At 47.9% G+C, this 26,349-nt stretch overlaps 1 protein-coding gene, 1 long non-coding RNA gene and 1 other non-coding gene across 5 annotated transcripts in view; 1 reads left to right on the top strand and 2 right to left on the bottom strand.

Annotated features, from left to right (window-relative positions):
* Positions 1–26,349, bottom strand: part of SLC16A4 (solute carrier family 16 member 4) — a 34,361-nt gene that overhangs the window by 5,774 nt on the left and 2,238 nt on the right. For 2 of the 3 annotated variants that reach the window (XM_029069013.2, XM_029069015.2), the window contains exons 3-8: positions 20,303–20,435; positions 17,499–17,642; positions 16,029–16,190; positions 12,046–12,591; positions 9,226–9,437; positions 8,145–8,238 (exon numbers count right to left, since the gene is read on the bottom strand). In XM_029069013.2, the coding sequence (XP_028924846.1) occupies positions 8,145–8,238; positions 9,226–9,437; positions 12,046–12,591; positions 16,029–16,190; positions 17,499–17,642; positions 20,303–20,435 (1,291 nt within the window). Of the gene's footprint in view, positions 1–7,578; positions 7,979–8,144; positions 8,239–9,225; positions 9,438–12,045; positions 12,592–16,028; positions 16,191–17,498; positions 17,643–20,302; positions 20,436–26,349 lie in introns of those variants that run through there. The other variant, XM_029069012.2, reaches the window with a different exon arrangement.
* Positions 12,322–20,941, top strand: LOC114813225. The gene is made up of 2 exons (XR_003760899.1): positions 12,322–12,406; positions 20,204–20,941. It is a non-coding gene; the product is annotated as an uncharacterized LOC114813225 (long non-coding RNA).
* On the bottom strand, positions 22,491–22,628 carry LOC114813376. The gene has a single exon (XR_003761098.1). It is a non-coding gene; the product is annotated as a small nucleolar RNA SNORA7 (small nucleolar RNA).

Genomic DNA, 26,349 nt, shown 5'->3' with positions numbered 1-26,349 from the left:
GATGTAGTTAGGGAATGGCTTTGAGGAGCTGGCTAGAAAGAAGCCCACGCCAATGCAGTGTCAGGGTGGCCCCAGCCTCCGCCGAGTAGATAAAGCCTGGCTCTCTCGACTGTAAGCTTGTTGTGGGTAGTGAATGTGTCTGTTATATTGTTACTCTCCCAAGTGCTGAGAAAAGTGCTGTGCACATGGTAAGCCCTTTCCTCTCCATCCAAGTTGCTCCCTTGCTGGTACAATCTCTCATAATATCCCGACTGGATTACTGCATCAGCTTCCTTTCTGATCTCCCATCCTCCTGTCTCTCCCCGCTTCAATCTATACTTCACTCTGCTGCCCGGATTATCTTTCTACAGAAACGCTCTGGGCATGTCACTCCTCTCCTCAAAAATCTCCAGTAGTTGCCTATCAACGTTCGCATGAAGCAAAAACTCCACACTATTGGCTTCAGAGCTCTCCATCATCTTGCCTCACCTCCCTTCTCTCCTTCTGTAGCCTACCCTGCACACTCCACTCCTCTGCCGCTCACCTCCTCACTGTGCCTCCTTCTCGCCTGTCCCCCGTCAGTCCCCGGCCCGTGTTCTACCTCTGACCTGGAATGCCCTCCCTCCTCACATCTGGCAAACTAACTCTCTTCCCCTTTTCAAAGCCCTACTGAGGACTCACCTCCTTCAGGAGGCTTTCCCAGACTGAGCCCTCCCTTTTCCTCTGCGCCTCCTCCCCTCCCCATTCCCCCTTCTCCCTCCCTCTGCCCTACCTCCTTCCCCTCCCACAGCACTTGTGTATATTTGTACATATTTATTTCTCTTTTTTATTAATGATGTGTATATATCTGTGACTCTATTTTGATGGTATTGATGCCTACCTACTTGTTTTGTTTTGTCGGCTGTCTCCCCCTTCTAGACTGTGAGCCCATTGTTGGGTAGGGAATGTCTCTATCTGTTGTCGAATTGTACTTTCCAAGTGCTTAGTCCAGTGCTCTGCACACAGTAAATGCTCAATAAATACGATTGAATGAATGGACAGATACGATTGGCTGATTGGTGATGGCCGGAGGCTGTCTCTAGCCTCTCAGCCGTCTTCAGTCAGAACTTCATTCAGTATATTAATTGTGTGCAGAGCACTGTACTAAGTGTACTTGGGAGGGTACACTGCAACAATAAACAGACACATTCCCTGCCCACAACAAGCTTAAAGTTTAGAGGGGGAGACAGACATTAATATATATATATATATATAAAAGACAGATATTCATTCAATAGTATTTATTGAGCGCTTACTATGTGCAGAGCACTGTACTAAGCGCTTGGGATGAACAAGTCGGCAACAGATAGAGACAGTCCCTGTCATTTGACGGGCTTACGGTCTAATCGGGGGAGACGGACAGACAAGAACGATGGCACTAAACAGCGTCAAGGGGAAGAACATCTCGTAAAAACAATGGCGACTAAATAGAATCGAGGCGATGTACAATTCATTAACAAAATAAATAGGGTAACGAAAATATATACAGTTGAGCGGACAAGTACAGTGCTGTGGGGATGGGAAGGGAGAGGTGGAGGAGCAGAGGGAAAAGGGGAAAATGAGGCTTTAGCTGCGGAGACGTAAAGGGGGGATGGCAGAGGGAGTAGAGGGGGAAGAGGAGCTCAGTCTGGGAAGGCCTCTTGGAGGAGGTGATTTTTAAGTAAGGTTTTGAAGAGGGAAAGAGAATCAGTTTGGCGGAGGTGAGGAGGGAGGGCGTTCCGGGACCGCGGGAGGACGCGACCCAGGGGTCGACGGCGGGATAGGCGAGACCGAGGGACGGCGAGGAGGTGGGCGGCGGAGGAGCGGAGCGTGCGGGGTGGGCGGTAGAAAGAGAGAAGGGAGGAGAGGTAGGAAGGGGCAAGGTGATGGAGAGCCTCGAAGCCTAGAGTGAGGAGTTTTTGTTTGGAGCGGAGGTCGATAGGCAACCACTGGAGTTGTTTAAGAAGGGGAGTGACATGCCCAGATCGTTTCTGCAGGAAGATGAGCTGGGCAGCGGAGTGAAGAATAGACCGGAGCGGGGCGAGAGAGGAGGAAGGGAGGTCAGAGAGAAGGCTGACACAGTAGTCTAGCCGGGATATAACGATAGCCCGTAATAGTAAGGTAGCCGTTTGGGTGGAGAGGAAAGGGCGGATCTTGGCGATATTGTAGAGGTGAAACCGGCAGGTCTTGGTAACGGATAGGATGTGTGGGGTGAACGAGAGGGACGAGTCAAGGATGACACCGAGATTGCGGGCCTGCGGGACGGGAAGGATGGTCGTGCCATCCACGGTGATAGAGAAGTCTGGGAGCGGACCGGGTTTGGGAGGGAAGATGAGGAGCTCAGTCTCGCTCATGTTGAGTTTTAGGTGGCGGGCCGACATCCAAGTGGAGACGTCCCGGAGGCGGGAGGAGATGCGAGCCTGAAGGGAGGGGGAGAGGACAGGGGCGGAGATGTAGATCTGCGTGTCATCTGCGTAGAGATGGTAGTCAGAGCCGTGAGAGCGGATGAGTTCACCGAGGGAGTGAGTGTAAATGGAGAACAGAAGAGGGCCAAGAACTGACCCTTGAGGAACTCCAACAGTTAAAGGATGGGAGGGGGAGGAGGCTCCAGCGTAGGAGACCGAGAATGATCGGCCAGAGAGGTAAGAGGAGAACCGGGAGAGGACAGAGTCCGTGAAGCCAAGGTGAGATAAGGTATGGAGGAGGAGGGGATGGTCGACGGTGTCAAAGGCAGCAGAGAGGTCAAGGAGGATCAGAATGGAGTAGGAGCCATTGGATTTGGCAAGAAGGAGGTCATGGGTGACCTTAGAGAGAGCAGTCTCGGTAGAGCGGAGGGGACGGAAGCCAGATTGGAGGGGGTCTAGGAGAGAATGGGAGTTAAGGAATTCTAGGCATCGATTGTAGACGACTCGTTCTAGGATTTTGGAAAGGAAGGGTAGTAGGGAGATAGGACGATAACTGGAGGGGGTAGTGGGGAAGATATGTACATAAGTGCTGTGGGGCTGGGAGGAGAGGATGAATAAAGGGAGCAAGTCAGGACGACGCAGAAGGGAGTGGGAGAAGAGGAAAGGGAGCTTAGTCAAGGAAGGCCCCTGGAGGAGATGTTCCTTCAGTAAGGCTTTGAAAGGGGTGGGGGAGGTATTTGTCTGTTGGATTTTGAGGAGGACGGGTGTTCTGGGCCAGAGGGAGGATGTGGGAAAGGGGTGGCTCTAGGCTGGAACCAGACCCAGCCTGTAGTCTGGCTGGAGAGGCTGATCAGGAGGTGAATTCCCTCCCCACATCAGCTAGACTCTCAACTCGCGGGCTTTGTCTCATGTCCTTAAAGCTGTAATTTGGGCCTTGTTTTTCACTGGTTCCCACACTAGTCTAGTAAATGGTTCACATCATCGTTTCCTCACATATCCTGAAAGACTTTGTGAGCCTTCCTCTGTTTTCTGAGTGATTTATTTGGAAAGAGAACACAGGCTTAATATGCACTGTTTGGCTGGTCCCCTGGGAAAATACTGGCTTGCTGGTTTTTAATCGAAACAAGTTAAAATGAAATTAACTTTTTTCTTTCTTTTCCCCGTATAGGTCTGATAGGAAGGAGAAAAAGTACTCTTCTGCTGGAAGTAACGGTTCAGAGTAATAGGCGGGGTGAGGGGGTGAGGGAGGGGCCAATTACTCCGAAAAAAAACCAGTTAGGGCCCAATAATTAATCAGTCGATGGTATTTATTGATCATTAGCTATGTGCAGAGCACTGTACTAAATGCCTGGGAGAGTACAGTATAACAGAGTTGATATGTTCCCTGCTCACAAGGAGCTTAGAGTCTAGACGGGGAGACTGACATTAATATAAATAAATTGCACATTTGCGTAAGTGCTGTGTGGCGGAGGATGGAGTGAATAAAAGGTACAAATCCAAGGTTGCAGGGGGTTTTGGTGATTAGGTGCTTTAAAGCCAATGGTAAGGAATTTCTGTTGAATGCAGAGCTGGATGTACAACCACTGGAGGCTCTTGAGGAGAGGGGAAATGTGGACTTAACTGTTTCGTAGAAAAATGCTAACAAGTTATGTGACCCCCCAATATTTAACATGTCCAAAATAGAACTCCTCGTATTCCCACCCGAACCATGTCCTCCACCCACCATGACTTTGCCATCACTGTAGACAGTACCACTGTCCTTCCCGTCTCACAAGGCCTTAACCTCGGTGGTATCCTTAACTCATCTCTCTCATTCAACCCACATATTCAGTCTGTTACACCAAATATTGTTGGTTCAGCTTTCACGGCGTCACTAAAATCTGCCCTTTCCTCTCCATCCAAACTGCAACCATGGTAATCCAAGCACTTATCCTATCCCGCCTTACTGAATCAGCCTCCTTGCTGGTCTCCCCGCCTCCTGTCTCCCCTCACTCCAGTCCACACTTCACTCTGTTGCCCAGATCATTGTACTTCAACAGCCTTCAGTCCGTGGTTCTCCATTCCTCAAGAACCTTCCAATTGTCGTCCATCCACCTCTGTATCAAAGAGAAGCTCCTTACCGTAGGCTTTAGAGCACTCAATCACTTTGCCCCGTCACCTTGTCTTATCTTGTCTTACGCCGCCGAGTCCTCTAATGCCAACCTATTGACTGTACTTCAGTCTCGTCTGTCTCGTCACTGATCCCTTCCCACGTCCTGCCTCTGGTCTGGAACACCCTCCCTCTTCATATCTGACAGCAGATCATTCTCCTTACTTGGCATTTCCTCCAAGAGGCCTTCCTCAACTAAGCCCTCACTTCCTCCTATCCCACTCCCTTCTGTGTTGCTCTTGCACTTCAGCGCTCAGAACAGTGCTAGGCACATAGTGAGCGCTTCGTAAATACCATCGTTATTATCTGAATCCTTTATTCACCCCTTCCTGAGCCCCACAGCACTTCTGTACACATTATATATATATTAATGTCTGTCTCCCGTCGTAGACTGTAAGCTCATTATGGGCAGGGGAACCTGTCTACCAACTCTGTTATATTGTACTCTCCCAAGCACTTAGTAGAGTGCTTTGCACCCAGTAAGCATTCAATAGATGCAATCGATTGAAATGATCCAGGCAGCAGAGTGAAGTATGGACTGAAGTGGGGAGAGACAGGAGGTAGGGAGGTCAGCAAGGAGGCTGATGCAGTAATCAAGGTGGTGTAGGATAAGTGCTTGGATTAAGATTGGATGGAGGGGAAGGCGGATTTTAGCAGTGTTATGAAGATTGAACTGACAGGATTTGGTGAAGATTGAATATGTGGGTTGAGTGAGAGAGATGAGTTGTGGATGATGCTAGGGTTATGGGTTTCTGAGACCGGAAGGATGGTGGTGCTGTCTACAGTGATGGGAAAGTCAGGGAAAAGAAAAGATTTGGGTGGTAAATTGTAGACAATTTAAGGAGTTTGGAAAGGGGAGCAATGGTGGGACAGAGGAGGGAGAGAGTTGTGGGGTCAAGGGAGGGTTTTTTTTAGAATAGGAGGTATTTAAGCTGTTTGGAAACAGTGGGGAAGAAACTATTGGAGAGTGAGCAGTTGAAGATGATGGTCAGGGAGGGGAGAAGAGCAGGGGTAGGTATTTCGATAACGTGTGAAGGAGTGGGGTGGGAGACGGATTTTGAGAGGAGGCAGGGGATGGCCTCTTGAGATGCTGCTGGGAAAATGGGAGAGTAATAATAGGAAGTACGACACGTCTCTCCAGGCCGTGAGTCTGTAATTCAGATGTCTGTTACCTGCAGCCTGTAGGAGAGCTCTGAAGAAGTTCAAGGAGCATTTTAGTCCTTACCGTGTGAGTTGTTAAGGATTCTGGAAAAAGTGAAGGGTGACACCTTCCCTCTTCCCTGGGTCTTGGGTATTTTGGCACAGGTGAAAAACCACTTGATTTTAGTAAAAATAGAATTTACAAGAGCAGTATGTGAAGCAGCCCCTCATAGGAGGTCTACATGTGCCCTGGCTTGGCTGATTTGCTCTTTCTCTCCCTGGCATCACTTTATTTTATTTGTACTTTTTTAATGCTATTTAAGAGCGTACTCTGTGCCAGGCACTGTACGAAGTGCTGGGGTAAATACAAGCCAATTAAGCTGAACACAGTCCATGTCCCGTGTCCCACATGGGGCTCACAGTCTAAATCCCCATTTTACAGATGAGGGAATTGAGGCGCAGAGAAGCGAAGTGACTTGTGCAAGGTCACCCAGCAGACAAGTGGCGGAGGCAGGATTAGAACCCAGGTCCTGACTACCGGGCCAGTGCCTTCTCCATTAGGCTTCACTGAAAGCGAAGAGAATGAGGCTCATTGCCACCCTCTGGAAGCTTCGACTCTTCTTATGTGGAAGAATAGGGAAGGAGAGGAGAGAAAGTTCTCTCTTTGAGCTGTTACCTGGTCTACAGTTTAGACAGAAAGGGGGTACAGCCCAGGGACGGGTGCAATATCATTAAAAGCCCAGTTTTTTGTTGGTCTCCACTGGGTCCAAAGAGTCCATACTTTATTCATCTGGGAACCCCTTTGCTCTAGAACTTTCTGTATTTGCTCTGGAAACCATGCTTTAAAAACAGGCATAAACACACTCTAGTTCACTTCTACTGTGACCTCTGCTTTTTTCTGAGTGTTAGGTTTGCTGTGATGCAACCCTTGCTCCAGGGAAATCAGGAGCAAATGATTTGAGGACAAGGTAAGAGCCATTTTCCTTGACAGACTAAAGAAGGACCAGTATTGGTAAGTAGGCTTTTTTTGTTCTTTAATCGCCTGTGCGCTTATATCAGTATCCTTTAAGTCCTTGATTTTTCCCCATCCTCAGCCCCCTAGCACTTAGGTTCAGATCGTAGCTCGGTGGAACGAGCACGGGCTTGGGGGTCAGAGGTCATGGATTCGAATCCCGGCTCTGCCACTTGTCAGCTGTGTGACTGTGGGCAAGTCACTTAACTTCTCTGTGCCTCAGTTACCTCATCTGTAAAATGGGGATTGGGACGGTGAGCCTAACGTAGGACAACCTGATTACCGTCTATCTACCCTAGCGCTTAGAACAGTGCTCTGCACATAGTAAGCGCTTGACAAATACCAACATTATTATTATTATTATTTATATGGGTGTCTATCTCCCCCTCTAGACTGGAAACTCATTGTGGGCAGGGAATGTGTCTACCAGTTCTGCTGTACTTTACTCTCCCAAGTGCTTAGTACGGTGCTCTGCACACACTGTAAACTTGTTGTGAGCAGGGATTGTGTCTGTATTTTGTTATGTTGTGCTCTCTCAAGCGCTTATTACAGTACTTTATATACAATAATCACTCAATAAATATGATTGAATGAATGAGTGGAGGCTTCCTCCCCTCCTCCCCCCCCCCCCCCAACTGTGCCCCTTCCTTGTTGCCCCTTGGCTTGGGTCAGGAGCCCTCAACCCAGCTAGGCTGTAAGCTTGTTGTGGGCAGGGAATGTGTCTGTTTATTGTATAGTACTCTCCCAAGCACTTAGAACAGTGCTGTGCACGCAGTAAGCGCTCAAAAAGTACAACGGAATGAGCGAATGCGTTGCATACAGTAAGCACTGAAATACAATTTACTGACTGACAAGCACTGAATAAATACCATGGATTGGTTAATCAGATGTTTAATGATTGCTGAAATAGTGCAGTGCCAAATTGAATACATTTCTCTATCTAGTCTCCTATTCTGATTCAGAAGAAGATTAAGTTAAGGTAGGTTTTCCTCTTAAGATTTGTTCGCTAAAGGAGCTGATTCTTCTCACCAAGAAATGTTTCAGCTTAAGGAAAGGTTAAACAAACAAACAAAAAACCTGTTTCAGTCTCGCAAGTACTTGCAAAATCATTGGACTTGAGGGAATTGTATTTGCCATCCCAGATCCACATTGGGTTCTGCATTTCTTCACCCCTTTTGGCCAGCTTTTCCTTCCTCCCACTGCTCTCTGCACCTCCAGGCCAAGCGAACCCCAACAACAGTCTGTAGCAAGTGTGCAGACTTCCCCCAACAAACACTGTTTATTTTAAAATATAAGGCAAAAGAAGAGAAGAACAGGAAGGAGAAGCAGAGTGTGATGTATTTTGTTTAGAACCATCGTCTGGTTTGCATTAAGCCCTGGGCATGTGGAGTAGGTGTTAACCTTCGTGGGTCCTGTAGTTTAAAATATGACTGGGACATACCTGCTATTGGTGGTCCAGCAATGGCGGCCAGCCCCGCAAAGAAAGAGGCGAATCCCAAAGAACCTGGCAGCCTGGAAATTCCAACCATATCGACCTGTGTGTGGGACCGAGAATAAGACCTTACTGCTGCAAGTTATTTCCTTAGAAAACTTATCCAGCGGAGGATAAAACGTGCCCAGCTGTTATTAACACAGGACCCCTAAAACTTAAAAAACAAGAAACAAACCAAAAAAGTCACTGCTCAACCAAAAAAGTAGCAGGACCTTCCAGGGAAGTTTGGCTCTCTTCCCTCCTGGAGTTATGATGTCTGTATACTTCACCTCAGCAGATATGCTCCCAGCCAGAAAAATCAGTAATTTTAAGTTCCTTTAGAAAAGTAACTACAAATACAAAATACTAGAGTCCTTTTTCCCCCAGTTAGGATTCAGGAAGTGTGTAATTCCCCCTATTTTGGAAACCTGGGCATGAGCAACTCAGTGAAAATGTTGCTTTGATGGTTTCTCAAATCAGTAGATGTTTCTGTGAATAGAACAAACACCCCCTGACTCTCTGTTCTCGATTGCATCATCTAATCCCAGCCACTGATCTAGGCCACATGGAGTTCGCTGGTGGCAGGGTAGATTCCGGACAGTGGTCCCTTATCAAGCAGGGGAAGATGGGGAGGGGATGGGATTGATTTCCCTGGTAGAGAATGGGAGAATCTCTGCCTCAGACTGAAGGATTGGTGCCCCTTCCTGTTCTCTAGCTTACTCCCTCATCAGAACACCTATTCTCCTAAGAAAAATCCCTTCTGTCCCCCAAGGATGAGCCCAAAGGATTTTCCTGCAACTGGGAGCGAGAATCTGACTTTGACTCTCCAGTCAAAGTCTGGACTGGAGACTTTAGCGGAGCAGGGATCCGCTGCTCTTTGTTTCCCCCGCTCTCTGGGCTGCCTCCTTCACCCTCTGATCTTTTTTCTGGAACGGGCAGTTGGGCTCGGGGCTGGGATCTATTCTGTCTTCAAGGGGCTTTACGAGAGGAGTTTTTGAGTGAGATGTGTTGGGAGTTTGGCTCAATGATATTAATGAGTCCCTTTACTCACCAGCACAGGAAGGATCAACCCCAGATAGGCACCGGAGAAACTGGCAAAGAAGATGGTGTAGGTCATGAGGAGTGGGAACGTTGTGGCGAAAGGACAAAGCAGGTTAGTGATGCCGTTCAGGATGAGGTAAGCTATGTAATAATGATATTTCTTGGTCCAGTTCTGGTCAGCAACCCAGCCGGAGAGAACTTGGGCGACCGCTTCCAGGATACCTAAAGAGAAATGGAAAAGTTCTCGTGAAAGTCCAAATTGATTTTTCCTCACCCTTCTAAAGAATGGGAGTGAACCCAGTGTGAGTTCGGAAACAGTTTGAGGACAGATTTCGTGTTGGCGATATCCCCTGCCTGCAGCATCTGTCCAAGAACCACGTACATCTCAGGGGAACTTCCTTCTACAGGTTAGGATGTAAATAATAAAGCGTTCTCGGTAATGATGAAGATCGGCGCTCTTTCATTCTTGAGTGGCCAGAGGGAGAGCTGGGGCCCGTGACAGACAGACACTGCGCTTGCCTGGCAAGAACTTTTAGTGGCTCAGAGCAAAGTGGTCCTGATGGCGAGGCGGAGACCCAGAGGAAAAAGGAATGGCAGACATGACGCTGATGGCTTACTAGTGATCTGGATGTCGTTTGGAGTCCTGGAGCGCAAGTCACCCTTGTGCTCCTCCGGCGGGGTTGGTAGCCACTAGTCACCCCTGCTCGGGGAAGTCCTCTGGCCCGTTAAGAAGTTTGGCCGGAGCAGATCTTAAGGTTATGAAGAAACCACGACGAACGTGGCCTGAGACTTGGTGTGGGGACCGATCTCGCACTGTCATGTCTTGTTTTGAAATGCTAGAGCATTTACCCCACCAGTTGAACGCTCTCAAGTCTTCCCTCTGATCTTTCAATTTGCCTGGTAGAGATGGTCTTCTCCAGTTTGAGTATGAATTCTGACCTTTGGCCCCTGGAACCCCAGAGTGTAGATAGGGAGGAATCAGGTGGAGTTTGTAATGACTTAAAGGGAAATGCTTCAAGTAAGCAGCCAGGGGAAAAGCAAGATATTGCCTAATGACTAATTCTTCCTCTTCCCCACCCCCAGTCGAGCCCAAAGCAACTCTGCAAAGTCCTACAGGAAGTCATTTTTTAGAACCTCTTTAGCTGATGCAATTTGCATTTTCCTTGCCATTTAGGTATTCTAGAGGGAGTGATAGTACTATTAGTGCATTGAGAAGCAGCGTGGCTCAGTGGAAAGAGCCCGGGCTTGGGAGTCAGAGGTCACGGGTTCTAATCCCGGCTCCGCCACTTATCAGCTGCGTGATTTTGGGCAAGTCCCTTCACTTCTCTGTGCTTCAGTTATGTCATCTCTAGAATGGAGATTAAGACTGTGAGCCCCACGTGGGACAACCAGTTACCTTGTATCAACCCCAGAGTTTAGTACAGTGCTTGGCACATAGTATGTGCTTAACAAATACCATTATTATTAACAGTACTTGTAGTAACTGTACTAAGTGCTGGAAAAGAGTGTACAGGTGGGAAGTACATTGCATAGTGGAGAGGGCACGGGCCTGAGAGGTGGTCATGGGTTCTAATCCCTACTCCACTACTTGTCTGCTCTGTGACCTTGAGCAAGTCACTTCACTTCTCGGGGCCTCAGTTACCTCATCTGTGAAATGGGGATTGAGACTGCGCACCCCACATGGGACAGGGACTATGTCCAACCCAATTTGCTTGTATCCACCCCAGTGCTTAGTACAGTGCCTGGCACATAGTAAGCACTTAAAAAATACAATAATAATAAACATGGACAGTAATAACGGTGCTAAGTGTTTACCATGTCCCAGGCCCTGTACTGACTACTGGGTTAGATACAAGATAATCAGGTCCCTTACGGGGCTCAGAGTCTCAGTAGGAGGGAGCACAGGTATTGAATCCCCATCTTGCAAATGACGGAACTGAGGCACAGAGAAGTTAAGTGACTTGCCCAAGGTCACACAGCAGGTAAGGATTAGAAGCCAGGTCCTCTGACTACCGGGCCTGGGCTCTTTGTACTAGGCCACGCAGCTTCATGGGCCCTGACTCTCGAAGCGCCCGGTACAGTGCTGTGCACACAGTAAGCGCTCAATAAATACGATTGAACGAAGGACTCGCGATCTACCGCTCCCTATGTCACCGGGTTTAAAGACCTGCAGGTAATTTTGAGTTACCCATTCACAGATTCCCACAAAAGCCTCAACGGTAAGTGAATAGGTCCATGGTTTCACTTCTTTCATGCCCACCCTGGCTTTGAGGCATGTGTGCCAACTTATTTTCATGGCTGAAAGAAATATTTAGAAAGCAGCAGCTTGAAATCACGACTGCAAATTTAGTAGAAAAAGGGAGGCAAGGGAAAGGAAGCGGCTGCCACGGATATGAAGGGAAAATCTTAGCTCTGTATAATATCTTACTATAGTTAGGACCAAGTGCTTACCTAGGTGTTGATGGTTAAAACATGTGCTTGGAATTAGGATCCTTTGAGGGCAAACTCGGTTATCTATATTAGTATCTGTCTCCTCCTCTAGATTGCAAGCGTGTGGGCAGGAAATGCGTCTATGTTGTTATATTGAACTCTCCCAAGTGCTTAGTACAGTGCCCTGCACCCGGTAAGTGCTCAATAAATACAATTGACTATCTTTTCCACTGTCCCTTCTTTCAGATGTTTGCCGTATTTCCCCCTTGCCCTTCTTTCCCTTGAAATGTTGAGCGTAGGATCCCTAATGAAATGACAGAGTTTGGGTTTGTGTAAAAACTTTTTCTGTTAACAGCAGCAGTTGAAAAAAGAGACTGACTCCGAATTTAGGGTTACTCACCGGATGTTGAAATGAGGTAGGAGGCATCCATCGGGTCAATGCCAAGTGTTTTGGCTCTGGCTACAAGGTGGAAGGTGGGGATGAAGTATGCTAACTGGACAAATACGAAAGACCAGGTGAAAATGCAGAAGGAAGGGTCCTTAAGAATCGAGAAATCAATGAGCCACTGCGTATGGCGGCACAGAGCTGTCTTTCGGTCACGAGTTTCCTCTTCTGTCGGCGGGAGTTCCCGGTGCTGGTTCGACCCCTCGTTGAAGACTTCTTTTTCCCAAGGGGGTTCAGAACCTATCGAGTTCTCTGTGCCGGATCGCCCAAGATTGTTCACGGCCCCATCTTGGACAGGAGGCTCCGATCTAGCGAGGTGAGCGGGTGTCTCACTGGGGCCGATTGCATCCAGGCCGCTCGCAGGAGCCGGACTTCGCGACGGCCGTCGTCGGTCTTCCCCTTTAGCGGCAGAGGGCTTTTCGCTTTTGAGATTAATAGGTCGCAAGAGCATGCTAGAGGGCACCAAATGCAGAGTAATCCCTCCCAATATCAGAAGGGTACCTGGATAAATGAGATATGTGATCTTAGTGTAAAAAAAACCCCCAAACCCCCCTCACAGCATCAAGTCGCTGCCCTTTCCCGTTCCTTTTGCACTCACACTTTGGGTGATGTGTGCTGGGCAGATTTTTCTCACTAAAATTCCACACATTTGGTGCAGATTTAGATTTCTGCTTTTGGGGTCATGAGTCAGGATAAGATCTCTAAGCAGAGAAAGAAAGCCTGGGGCTTGTCTCCATGAGTTGTGCTAGCAAGGGAGAGTGCGGGAGCCCTCATTTCATCAGGGGTAAGAACGTCTCCGGGAGAATGGAGCAGGTTTGTTTTGGGGGAAAACAGAGGAAGGGGTTCCACCCCCTAAGCATTAGACAAGTCCTTAATCCAGAACTTAAAAGACAAAAAAATCAAACCGGGGGGCAACTTGAAATCATTAGTTAACCACACACCCACAAGACTGGTGTTATCTGAAAATGGCTTGTATATGAAAATATCAATAACAGTAATAATTGTGATATTTCTTAAGCACTTACTGTTTACCAAGCACTGTACTAAGCCCCGGGGTAGATACAAGATAATCAGTTTCCCAGTGGGGTTCAAAGTCTAAGTAGGGAGGAGCGCAGGTATTGAATTCATTCAATAGTATTTATTGAGCGCTTACTATGTGCAGAGCACTGTACTAAGCGCTTGGAATGTACAAATCGGTAACAGAGACAGTCCCTGCCCTTTGACGCGCTCACGGTCTAATCGGCTATTGAATCCCCTTTTGCAGATGAGGAAACTGAGGCACAGAGATGTTAAGTGATTTGCCCATGGTCACACAGCAGGTAAATGGGTGAGCCGAGACTAGAACCCAGATCCTCTGACTCCCGGGCAGTTTTCACTAGGCCCCGCCACTACAGGGCAGAATGCGAAATTGGCTCATGGCTTCTGAATTCTATTGGAAAACATTTCGCGGTAGGTTTGGGAGAGGTTGAAGTGCCTTGGAAGAAAATCAGAGTTCCTTTGCTTTGGAAAGCTGTCTGGTTTCTTGATTTCAACTACCCTCACTGGGACTGTGAAGCTTGTTTGCCAGCGTTTGGGCCGGGGTTTTCCAGGGGATCGAGTACCAGTCTGAGGCAGTGCCATCCAGTCTCAGAGACCTGGCTGCTTTTGACCCAGTTGCCCTTGGAGGAAGAGTCAAGTGACGTGAAAGCCGAGGTTTGTGGCTAGTTGAGGTTTTTCAAGGCTGTGCAGTCTGAGGAGGGTGGCCTATGAGAAGAGCGGTTTAAATCTAACTGCGTTTGCTAGATTTACAAGGTCCCAATTTGGCGTGCGCGCCAAGAGCTCACCTCCTCCAGGAGGACTTCCCAGACTGAGCCCCCCTTTCCCTCTGCTCCTCCCCCCCTCCCCATTCCCCTTACTCCCGCCCTCTGCTCTTCCTCCTTCCCCTCAGCACTGCATATTTGTATATATTATTTATTACTCTATTCGTGACTCAGTGGAAAGAGCCCGGGCTTGGGAATCGGAGGTCATGGGTTCGAATCCCGACTCTGCCCCTTGTCAGCTGCGTGACTGTGGGCAGGTCACTTCACTTCTCTGGGCCTCAGTTCCCTCATCTGTCAAATGGGGACGAAGACTGTGAGCCTCACGTGGGACAACCTCATTCCCCTGTATCTACCCCAGCGCTTAGAACAGTGCTCTGCACGTAGTAAGCGCTTAACAAATACCAACATTATTGCATTATTATTACTACACGCCTGGCATCGTTTTCTTCCTTTAATCTCTTTCCAGTGAGTGTAATGACGGAAGCATCTCGATTTTTGGTTGTAATCTTTATTTCTTTTTACACCTTTTATAAATTTTTAAAAAATTGGTCGGTGGTATTTTGAGAGGAAGGTGTTTTCTTAGGTGTAGGGTTTCCCAGATCCCCATAATTCTTGTGTGACCGAATCCTAACTGATGATCAGTCCATGGTATTTAGTATTTACACTGGGAGGTGAGAGAAGAGGCAGATGCAGTAGCCAAGGAGGGATAGGATGAGTGCTCGAATCAGCATGGTAGCAGCTGGGATGGAGGGGAAAAAGCGGATTTTAGCAATGTCGAGAAGGCAGAACTAACAGGGTTTGGTGACAGATCAAATATGTGGGTGGATTGAGAGAGGTGAGTCGAGGACAAAGCCTAGGTTATGGGCTTGTGCGATAGGAGGGAGGTGTCTACGGTGAAGGGAGAAACGGAGAGGACAGGGTTTGTGGGTGGGAAGATAAAGAGTTCGGTTTGGGACATGTTTAATTTGAGGTGTCGCAAGAACGTCCAGGTAGATGTGTCCTGGAGGCAGGAGGAGATATGAGATTGCAGGGAAGGAGAGAGGTCAGGACTGGAGATGTAGATTTGGGAATTAGGGAAGGCCTCCTGGAGATGTGATTTGGGAGAGCAGCCGTCCGTGAGACGTTAAGGGGAAAGAAGTTCCAGAAGGGAAGGTGTGAGTAAAACGTCAGTGGAAAGAAACTAGAATGAGACAAAGTGAGCAGGTTGGCTTGAGAGGAATGCAGTTTATAAATGGGGGCGTACTGAGTGAAGATAGCGGGGAGAGCTCCGATTGCCTTGAAGTCAGTTTTCGGGCCTGGGAGTCGGAAGGACTCGGGTTCTAATACCGGCTCCGCCACTTGTCTGCTGTGTGACCTTGGGCAGGTCACTCAACTTTCCTGGGCCACATTTACCTCATCTGTGAAAGGGGATTAGGACTCTGAGCTTCATGGGGGACATGGACTGTGTCCGGTCTGATTAGCTTGATCTACCCCAGCACTAATACAGTCCCAGATAATAATAATAATAATAATGTTGGTATTCGTTAAGCGCTTACTATGTTCTAAGCACTGAGGGATACAAGATGATCAGGTTGTCCCATGTGGGGCTCACAGTTTTAATCCCCATTTTACAGATGAGGTAACTGAGGCACAGAGAAGCGAAGTGACTTGCCCAAAGTCACACAGCCGGTAAGCGGCAGAGCCGGGATTAGAACCCATGACCTCTGACTCCCAAGCCCGGGCCCTTTCCACTGAGCCACGCTGCTTCGCCAGATACGGAGTAAATGCTTAACAGATATCATTTTAAAACAATTTTCAGGAGATTCTGCTTGATGCAGAGAGTAATGGACGACTATTTGAGCTTTCTGAGGAGCGGGGAGATGAGAAAATGATGTTGTAGAAAAATGACCAGTGAAAGATTGCTAACGAATTTTGCTGATGGCACCTGGCAAACGTTGCTTGTGGTTAGAAACTTGACGTATTATGTTCTTATTTAGGGAGGAGGAAATTTCTCTTGTTTGTTTTCCTTTAGAACGTGCTTTTAAGGATCTTCCTGCTTCGGGAAAAGACTTCTAGAAAGGAGATTGCAGGAACTGAGTAAAGATGTGCGCTCAACAGAGCTAAGGGCCACTGGTTTGGAAAACCCCAGGGGCTACTCACCTTTCCAGTCGTAAATGTCTATCAGAATTTGAGTGAAAGGTGCCATCAGAAAGGTCAGCCCCATCCCCGATCGGGCGATAGCAGTAGAAAGAGCCAAGCGTTTCCTGAAATACCTGGCCGTCATCACAGATGCAGTCTGGTACAAGCAAGAAAATCCCAGTCCTAAAAGATAAGCAGATACTGTGAACCGAGAAAAAGTGGTGACCTTCAGTTAATCAGTAGAATTCAGTGAGAACCTACTGTTGTAGAACACGCTACTAAGCACCTAGGAGTGTACAATAGATATAGAAGATCTGATCTCTGCTCACAAGGTACTTACGATCTTACGTGATAGTTTGTAGGTCAGTCAGTGGTATTTGCCAAATGCTATGTGCAGAACAGTGTACTAAGCGCTTGGGAGAATACAATACAAACGAATTAGCAGATGGGTTCCCTGCCCGTAGTGAGTTTACAGTACAGAGGGACAGGAAGCAGATAGGAAGACCTGCTTAAATAGCAGGTTATGTAAATTGATATGTAAAAAAAAAAAAAGTGCTGTGGGAGTTTGTGAGTGCTGAAGTGCCGAGGCGGTGCCAGGCTGCTAGTTGAGAGGATGTGAGCTGGGGAGAAAAGGAGTTATTCGGGGAGAGCTTTCTAGAGGAGATGGGATTTCAGAAGGCCTTTGACTTCAGAAGCAGAAGGGCCTAAAGGATAGAGCCCAGGCCTGGGAGTCGGAAGGACCTGGGTTCCAATCCCGACTCCTCCACTTGTCTGCTGTGTGACCTTGAGCAAGTCGCTTCACATCTCTCTGCCTCCTCTGTAAAATGGGGATTGAAACTGTGAGACTCCTGTGGGACAGGGACTGTATCCAACCTAATTAGCTTGTATCTACCCCAGTGATTATACAGATGAGAAAACTGAGGCACAGAGGAGTTAAGCGATTTGCCCAAGGTCACAGGGCTGGCCAGTCCAAACTGCAGAGCTGGGCATAGACTGGAAAATGGAGATGCCAGAGGCAGAAAGGCCAGGGAGGGGTCTGAGAGTTGGGGAGTATGTATGTAGGCAGATAATAACGGTGGTATTTGTTAAGCAGTTACTATGTGCCAGGCACTGTGTTAAGCTGTGGAGTGGATTCAAGCAGATTGGGTTGGACACAGTCCCTGTCCCACAAGGGACTCTCAGTCTCAAGCCCCATTTTACAGATGATGTAAATGAGGCACAGAGAAGTGAAGTGACTAGCTCAAGGTCACACAGCAGATAAGTGGCAGAGCTGGGGTTAGAACCCATGACCTTGTGATTCCCAGCCTCGTCCTCTCTCCGCTACGCCACGCTGCCCATGCTTCTGGAGAGACATTTAAGCTCAAAGGAGATGGGAAGCTATTGTCTTTTCCAAGTCTCTGCACACATTAAGTGGTCGATAAATACACTTGATTAAAGGGAACCCTGATTGGCTGTCTAATTACTTAGCAATGTTGGCAGAGCCAAACTCACCTAGTAGAAGTCCCATAGACACACAGAGGAAGGAGATGCTCATGGCCACGCTGCTCATGAGACATCCTCCGCTAACAAGGAGTGCTCCCAGAATGGACGTCTGCTTATCCCCCAGTTTCTCACAGGCGATGGCCACCAATGGACCTTGGAGAGGGAGATGGAGAGAGAGAGAGAGAAACACCATGAAGTAGCAAATAAAAATAGATTGTCCCAAAAACCAAGAGACGAAACCTCATTTATGGCATGATTTGGGGAAGGCCGTCCCGGTCACCTCCATCCCAGAATCCCAAATTTGACAGGTGAACTAGGGAAGGGAGATGTGAAGGTCCTCCCCTTTCAGAGGACTCTGGACCTGCCTTCGGCCTCTTCCCCGCACTCAAGCTTGCGATGGGCAGGAATCGTGGCTACCAGCTGTGTTGTACTCTCCCAACTGCTTCTCTGCCCACAGTAAGTGTTCAATAAATACCATCGATGGATTCTGCAGGAAAAGCCCGAGCCAGATGACCTAGTAATCAGTTGTGCTCAGCAGAAAAACTATGAGCGGCTGGAGACAGCAGTCCCTACCCAGCTTTTTTCTCTGTGTTGCCAGAGGAGTCTCCTTATTGGATTTTCCCTAGAGTTTTTTATACCAGCAGTTTGTAATGGGGAGAGAGTTTTGCCTCTGTTCTGTAGTAGCCGGGCCACCCTGAATTGGAGCCTCGGGGTGGGGCGGACCTGGGTGCTGTGAAGGAATGAAGCTGCCTGGCAGGTGATGGACTTCCCCTGCAATGCCAAGTGCTTAGGCTGTGGGGTTTGTCCCAGGTGGACCTTCATTCTGCACATGTAGTCTAGCGGCCTGACTTAGAGGAAATAGCATAGACCTGGGAGTCAGGACCTGGGCTCTAATCCCCATTCTACCAATTATCTGCTGTGTGACCCTGAGCAAGTCACTTCGCTGAGCCTCAGTTTCCTTATCTGTAAAATGGGGTTTCAATATTCATTCATTCAATAGTATTTATTGAGCGCTTACTATGTGCAGAGCACTGTACTAAGCGTTTGGAATGTACAATTCGGCAACAGATAGAGACAATCCCTGCCCACTGACGGGCTTAAAGTCTAATCGATGCCTCTTCCCTCCTACTTAGACTGAGCCCCAAGTGGACTGTGTCCATCCCGATTAACTCGTATCAACCCCACTGCTTAGAAGAGTGTTTGACGTATAGTAAGCGCTTCATAAATATAATAATAATAATAATGATGACAGTCTAGGTCCCGTTTTTGTCTTTGTCACCCCCACCCTTGAGGTGGTTGGACTTGCTCTCTCTGACTTGCAGTCTCTCAGTGATCCGATCCCTTTCTCAGGTCACAGAGAGGTCTAAGCCGGCAGATTGCGTTTGTCCGTATTCCTGGACCACCTAAGAAGAACACTTAGGCGAGTGCTGAGGTGGGAATGATGCCTTCTGGTGCAGTAGCCCAAATCTTTCTTTTCCTCTAATGGTATTTGTTAAGTGCATACTAAGTTCCAGATGCTGTACTGAATCCTGGGGAAACGAGATAATCAAGTTGGACACAGTCCATGTCCCTCGTGGGACTCACGGCCCTCATCCCCATTTTAAAGATGAGGTACCCGAAGCTCAGAGAAGTGAAGCGATTTGCTCAAGATGACACAGCAGGCAAGTGGTAGAGCCAGGATTAGAACCCCGGCCCTCTGACTTCCAGACATGCTCTTTCCACTAGGCCATTCTACTTCTCATGCTGCAGTTTCCTGGACTGTAGCCCAGCTTTGTCAGAAGCCCTGTCTCCTGCCTGCTGGTTTTTTGAGGGGGGTTGGGCCTGGCACCATATGGCACCCAGAAATGCTGACATCACTACCCTCTGAGAATAGGTGCCTCCCTCACTGCCTTCCCCTGGCTTTGGAAATAGTAATAATAATAATAATGGCATTTGTTAAGTACTTGCTATGTGCCAGGTCTCTGTACTAACCACCGGGGAGGATACGAGCAGGTCAGGTTAGACACGGTCCACGTCCCACTTGGGGCTCATAGCCCTCATCCCCATTTTATAGATGAGGTAACTGAGGCACAGAGAAGTAAACTGACTTGCCAAGGTCATACAGCAGACAACTGGTGGAGCCGGGATTAGAACCCATGACCTTCTGATTCCCAGGCCCATGCTCTATCCGCTATGTCACTCTGGATACCAGGGTTTTATCTTGTCCTCTAGGCTGTAAGCTTGTTGTGGGCAGGGATTATGTTGGTATATTGTGTTGTACGCTCCCAAATGGCTTAGTATTGTGCTCTGAACATAGTAAGCATTCAGTAAATATGATCAATTGATTGAACAAGTCCGCATTTTTCCAAGGGGGACGTCCTGGCTGTGCCGTCCTTGTGCCAGAATTGAATTGACATCAATTGGAGACTAAAACCCACAGGTGGTAAGGGCATCCCTGTGGGCAGGAAATTCCTGTTCAGGAGCTTCTGTGTTTTGTTGAATTCCGAGGACCTGGATTCTAATCCTAGCTCTGCCACTTGTCTGCTGTGTGACCTTGGGCAAGTCACTTCACTTCTCTGTGCCTGTTACCTCATCTGTAAAATTGCGTTTAGGACTGTGAGCCCCATATGGTCCGGGGACTTTGTCCAATCTGATTAGCTTGAATCTTATAAGAGTGCTTGACACATAGTAAGCGCTTAAAGAAATACCATCATTATTATCATTATTATTCAAAGGGGCCCCGTTAAGAACGCCTCCCCTGCTCCCTAAGGTCGGCTGCTTCAGCCTCTTCCTCTCAGGGGGCCCTCGGCTCTTCACTCCAGCTTTGCCGATACCTGCTGCCAGGCGAAGCGCAGACATGATGGATCCAATCCAGCTGACTTGCTCAGAGGAGCCATCAAATTCTCTTTGAAAAACCACGAAGAAGATGGCAAACGTTTTCAGGGTTCCCAGCACGCACACGTTCACCTGAATTCCGGCAAAGAGAAGACACGGGTCTCGTCAGAGGGGCTGAGCTAATCCAGATCGAGTTGCTTCTGCCAGAGGTTATGGCCTTCCTTTTCCTCCTGTATTTACCCATTTGAAGCCTTCCCGGACTCTGGCCTGCAAATGAAATGGTGGATTTGATCCAGGGCTTGCAGACGGAAATTGTATAAATGACCTCGCTGACTTTTCTTTGCTGGATCAAACGGTCAAGAAGCAAAGTGCGTGGAAGCGTCAGGTTGGATACGAGCTTCACAAGTTCACTCTATTTCAGTGTGAGAACAAATTCAAAAAAATTGCCAGTCCCTTCTCCCCCGTAGAGCTACCCTGGAAGTGAAATGAAGCAACGTGGTGGAAGTGAGACTCAAGTCGGAACTTACTGTGTACAAGTGGCGTTTCACAGAACGGCTTGCAAATAGAGCACCCTATAATACTTTCATAGGGACAGACGTACGGTCCCTAAAAATAAAAATAATTGTGGTATTTGTGAAGCACGTACTATGTGGCGAGCACTGTATTAAATGCTGGGTTTAGTTGGCTAGAGCCCAGTATTCCGTCTTGGGCGGTGGCATCAGGATGCTGAGAGTGTCCGTCAGGTCCGTCCTCTGGGATGTACCCGGTTTGGAAACACGTCCTCACCCAGCAGGGGGTTAGCAAGGAGTTGTGCAGTTAAAAAATGTCTGTAGGTCCAAGAGGACATTGGAGACATTCATGGGTGAGTAAAAATAAATAAATTGTGGTATTTAAGTGCCTACTATATGCCAGACACTGTTCTAAGCGCTGGGGTAGATACAAGATAATTGGTTGCACGCAGTCCCTGTCCCACACAGGGCTCACAGTCTTAACCCTCAATTAGACTGTAAGCCCGTCAAAGGGCAGGGACCGTCTCTATCTGTTGCCGATTTGTACATTCCAAGCGCTTAGTACAGTGCTCTGCACATAGTAAGCGCTCAATAAATACTATTGAATGAATGAATGAACCCTCATTTTACAGATGAGGGAACCGAGGCACGAAGAAGTGAAGTGACATGCCCAAGGTCACTCAGCAGACAAGTGGCAGAGCAGGGATTAGAACCTAGGTTCTTCTGACTCCCAGACCCGGGCTTTATCTACTAGGCTGTGCTGCGTCTAACTGGTTACCAGAGAGGAAATTGGAGACGTTAGTTTGATACATCCCATAGGATCGATCTAGCGGCCCCTCTCGGCTTAAATGCGTTGTCCTCGCATCCTGGTATTGAGGGATTCAGTGAATCTTGTTAGTCCGATCTCTGCACTTCTCGTTTCCATCACTTCAAGAGTCTGTTCCTTTGGCTCAGCAGCCCTGGCCTCAAATCAGTGTTCTAAATCTCGTAGTTCGGCCCAACTGCTTGCCGGCCAAGTATCTCAAATGTAATATTTTCCCCCTCCTTCACAGGTCCCTAGTGTAGGCCGTGGTGGCCGTGGAATTGGGAATTGAATCACTTAGAGAATGTGCTGAGTCTGCAGGAGCTGAGGTTAAAACGGATGCAGACAGGGTCTAAGTGGGATGAATTAGAACTAAGGAGAGGAGGAAGAGGAATGTAGGCTACTTCCAGGAGAGAGGCTTCAGAGGTTAAGCATTTGACTTAAAAGAAGGAAGAGAGATGCCGTCTTGTGCCTCCCTGCAGGTCCTTTTTGTGATTAAAAAGGAAAAATAGTCCCTCACTGTTATCATTCTCAATAGGGCACTTAGCGTGTGAAGAGCATGGTACTGAGCATTTGGGAGAACATAATACGACAGAGTTGATAGTCACTTTCCCTACCCACAACAAGCTTTACAGTCTAGAGAGACGCCATCTGTCTTAGGCCTCCGAGTCGTGTCCGACCCGTAGCGACGCCGAGGACGTATCACTTCCAGAAAGCCCCGCCTCCATCTGCGATGGTTCTGGTAGTGGATCCAGAGAGTTTTCTTGGTAAAACTTGGTAAAAATAGGGAAGTGGTTTACCATTGCCTTCTTCCACGCAGCAAACTAGGGTCTCCGCCCTCGACTCTCCCCTGACGCTGCTGCCCAGCACAGGTGAGTTTGTAGCAGATTGCCTTCCACTCGCTAGCCACTGCCCAAGCTAGGGGTGGAATAGATAGGCCTCTGCTTGACTCTCCCTCCTGTAGTCGAGACTGGTAGAGTACTGGAAACTCCCCAGGTGCGACCCTGAGAGGGGGAGAGAGATGCCATTAGGGAGCCCAATTTGCCAATCGCTTGTTCCCTCGTTCCCAAGCCAGACCCAGTTTTAGTGTAATTTTAAGTTTGGGTTTGGGTGGCCTGGAGCCCTCCTCCCGAGGTGAGGTCACTTTCAGTCATGGCCTGGTTCCTCAGTTCCAGGCACCTGCCCGGCTCCTTTAGCCCCTTTCCTCTTCCCATCCATCCTAGGCCGCCCCAATCTTGCTCAACCAGCCAAAGCCCTGGAAGTTTTCCTGGAACTGGGGTGAGCTGGGATCACTGCCCGCAGGAACAGAGGACCTCGAAACAGATGAATCACAACCCGAACCCCAAAACGGCCCTGGGAATCCTGGAAACTCGATGCTGTTCAGCATAATTGCCTTCCAAAGCGCTTTCCCCTCCACCCCACCCGCGTGCGGTGGAGTAGCCGTCCTCCCCCTCTAGACCGTAAACTCGTCGCAGGTAGGGAACGTGCTACCGACTCTGTTATGTTGTACTCTCCCAAGCCCTTAGAGTGCTCTGCACACAGTACTAGTTCAATAAATCGTGGCTCAGTGGAAAGAGCATGGGCTTTGGAGTCAGAGATCATGAGTTCAAATCCCAGCTCTGCCACTTGTCAGCTGTGTGACTGTGGGCAAGTCACTTAACTTCTCTGTGCCTCAGTTACCTCATCTGTAAAATGGGGATTAAGACTGGGAGCCCCACGTGGGACAACCTGATTCCCTTGTGTCTACCCCAGCGCTTAGAACAGTGCTCTGCACATAGTAAGCGCTTAATAAATGCCAACATTATTATTATTATTATTAAATGATTGATTGTCAGCAGGTGCTAGGAAGTCCCACTGCCATCCTTCCAACATGGGCAGGAGCTAAAACCCCAAACATAGACCAGGAGTTTGCTTCTCTTCTACCCAATTCCTTGATCTGTCCCTCTCTTGGGATTTCCATCTCTGCTTCTTCCCATCTTCAAGCTATTGTTCTTGTTCATTACCCTCCTCCCCTCTTCGTTTCCATTCATTATCACCCTATCCCACTTTCCATCAGGTTTCTTCCACGTTGACTAGACTTCCCCCCCTAACTAAAAAACCCTCCCGAAATCCCATCTCCCGGAGGCAATCCCTGATTAATTTCCCTCTTTAGGTTGCTTCATCCTAACTAGCCACAAGTATAAGTTCACCCACAGCACTTGTCAGCATTTATGCAAGTCTCTACTTCCCTTTTTGTGCACTCGTTTGTTCACGTATCTTTCTATTTTCTAATCAGTTGCTCTTTTTTTTCCCCTCGCAACTGATCTCTTTCCACCTGCCTCTGACATTAGACTCTAGACTTTGTTGTGGAGAGGGTCAGTGTAATAATAATAATAGTAAATGTGGTATTTAAGTGCTTACTATGCTCCGAGCACTGTACTAAGGGCTGGAGTCGATACGAGCAGATCGGGTTGGACGCACTCCCTCTCCCACATGGGGTTCAGAGCCACAATCCCCATTTTACAGGTGAGGTAAGTGAGGCACAGAGAAGTGAAGCGACCAAGTCTGTTGTATTGCGGCTCTCTCAAACACTTAGTACAGTAGTGTGCGCACAGTAAGCTCTCAGTAAATACCTTTGGCTGATTGATTCGATTGTGATCTTTAAGAGAGCAGGGCTCATGTCTTTACTATCCTCTTCCAAGTGCCCAGGAGAGTGTTGTGCACACAGTAGGCATTCAGTAAGAACCCTTGATTAATCTCACTCTTCAAAAAGTTTCTCTTCCGTTTCACATCAGAGTCCCTCACATATGATGGCTCGGGCTTTGGAGTCAGAGGTCATGAGTTCGAATCCCAGCTCTACCACTTGTCAGCTGTGTGACTTTGGGCAAGTCACTTAACTTCTCTGTGCCTCAGTGACCTCATCTGTAAAATGGGGATTAAGACTGTGAGCCCCACTTGGGACAACCTGATTCCCCTGTGTCTCCCCCAGCGCTTAGAGCAGTGCTCTGCACATAGTAAGCGCTTAACAAATACCAACATTATTATGTGATTAAATCCCATTATTTCTACTTCCTCTGTAACTTTACCCTTAACTTCCACTTAACAGTCTGTGGGATCTGTAATCACCAAAGAATCTGGTGATTTCTGTCAGGCCACATTGAAAACCTTCAGCTCCATTCTCTTTGATGTCTCTGCGGGGTTTGTCAACTTTTGCTTTCTGCCTTTCTCTCTAACTATTCTTTCAATATCTTCACACTTCCTCACAGACGGAACTCTTTTGTGCTTACTTTTTCTGCTTGCTTTCCTTCTTTTCTCTTGGCCCCTGCTGGCATCTGTACACCAGGTCTACCTCTTAATCCTAACCTTGCTGTCTTAATAGTATTCATTTAGCACTTAACTATGTGCAGCGCACTGTACTAAGTTCCTGGTTCCTTCCTTGATCCCTTGTCTTTTATTGGAGGCTCCCAGCAGGGTGTCCCCAGGCACTTGAAACTCAACATAGCTTAGAGGGAGTTGGTCATTTTTCCTAGTCCAGATACCTGAAAAACCCTTTCCTCTCCAATCAGTTATATTTATCGGTGCTTACTCTGTGCTGAGCATTGTATAAAATGCTTGGGAGAGTATAATGTAACAGTATAACGGAGCTGCAAGCATATTCCCTGCCCACAGTGAGCTTACATTCAACTCAGAGAAGCAGCATGGCGTAATGGAGAGAGCACGGGCCTGTCAATCAGAAGGTTATGGGTTCTAATCTAGGCTCTGCCACTTCTCTGCTCTGGGACCTCAGACAAGTCATTTCACTTCTCTGGGCCTCAATTACCTCATCTGTAAAATGGGGATTGAGACTGTGAGCCCCACATGGGACGGGGATTGTGTCCAACTCGATTTCCTTGTCCACCCCAGAGCTTAAATACATAGTAAGCACATAGTAATAAGCGCTTAATAAATACCATCGTTATTATTAACTACCACAATTTGTCTGTTAACCTTTGAGACCCAAACCACCCTTCATCAACTAACAGTAAACCAAAAATCTCACCTCTCACCCCTAGCCAGTACCACTTTGATGTGTGTGTATTTTAGGTAGAAGTTTGTCTGATTCTCTTGTTTCTCCCCCTCCCCCCACCTCCACTAGAATAATCAGGGTTTTTAATTTTCAAGATTTAGATTTCAGGTGGAGATTTATTTTTTAAGCTAAATCCTGTAGAACTTGAATCATAGTCCCTCATGCCCTGTCCCCATTTGATCTGGAAAACATAGCTTGATGTTCAGATCTAGAAAGCTGAAGCTGCTGTGTTCATGAGTAACTAAGGCCTGACTTAATAATGTTCATCAGTCATTGGTATTTATGGAGCACTTACTGTGTGCAGAGCATTATATTAAGCGCTTGGGAGAGTACTGTTTAGCAGAGTTGGTAGACGTGTTTCCTGTCCACGATGAGCTTGCAGTCTAGTGTTATTAAGCGTTTACTAATTTGCCTAATTCTCCCCTCACCTCTCTGGCTGTTTCCTTTGTTTCTTTTTTTCTGTTGGTTGTTCCTCAGCCTCTCACACTCTAGCAGGGGTGGCCTTCCAGTTTCTGAATTCCCTTCTCTCTGCACTCTACACTCGTTCCTTTGGGAATTCATCCACTCCCCTGGCTTCAACTCCGGTGGCTTCGTCAGTGCAGACTGAAAGCTCATTGTGGGCAGGAAACATGTCTGTTAACTCTATTGTGTTGTACTCCTACAAGGGCTTAGTACAGTGCTCTGCGCATA

This window comes from Ornithorhynchus anatinus, chromosome 7 (assembly GCF_004115215.2).
Source record: "Ornithorhynchus anatinus isolate Pmale09 chromosome 7, mOrnAna1.pri.v4, whole genome shotgun sequence".
In the NCBI taxonomy this organism is placed as follows: domain Eukaryota; kingdom Metazoa; phylum Chordata; class Mammalia; order Monotremata; family Ornithorhynchidae; genus Ornithorhynchus; species Ornithorhynchus anatinus.
The sequence above is the reverse complement of the archived record's forward strand: the minus strand, read 5'-3'. Positions and strand labels throughout refer to the sequence as shown.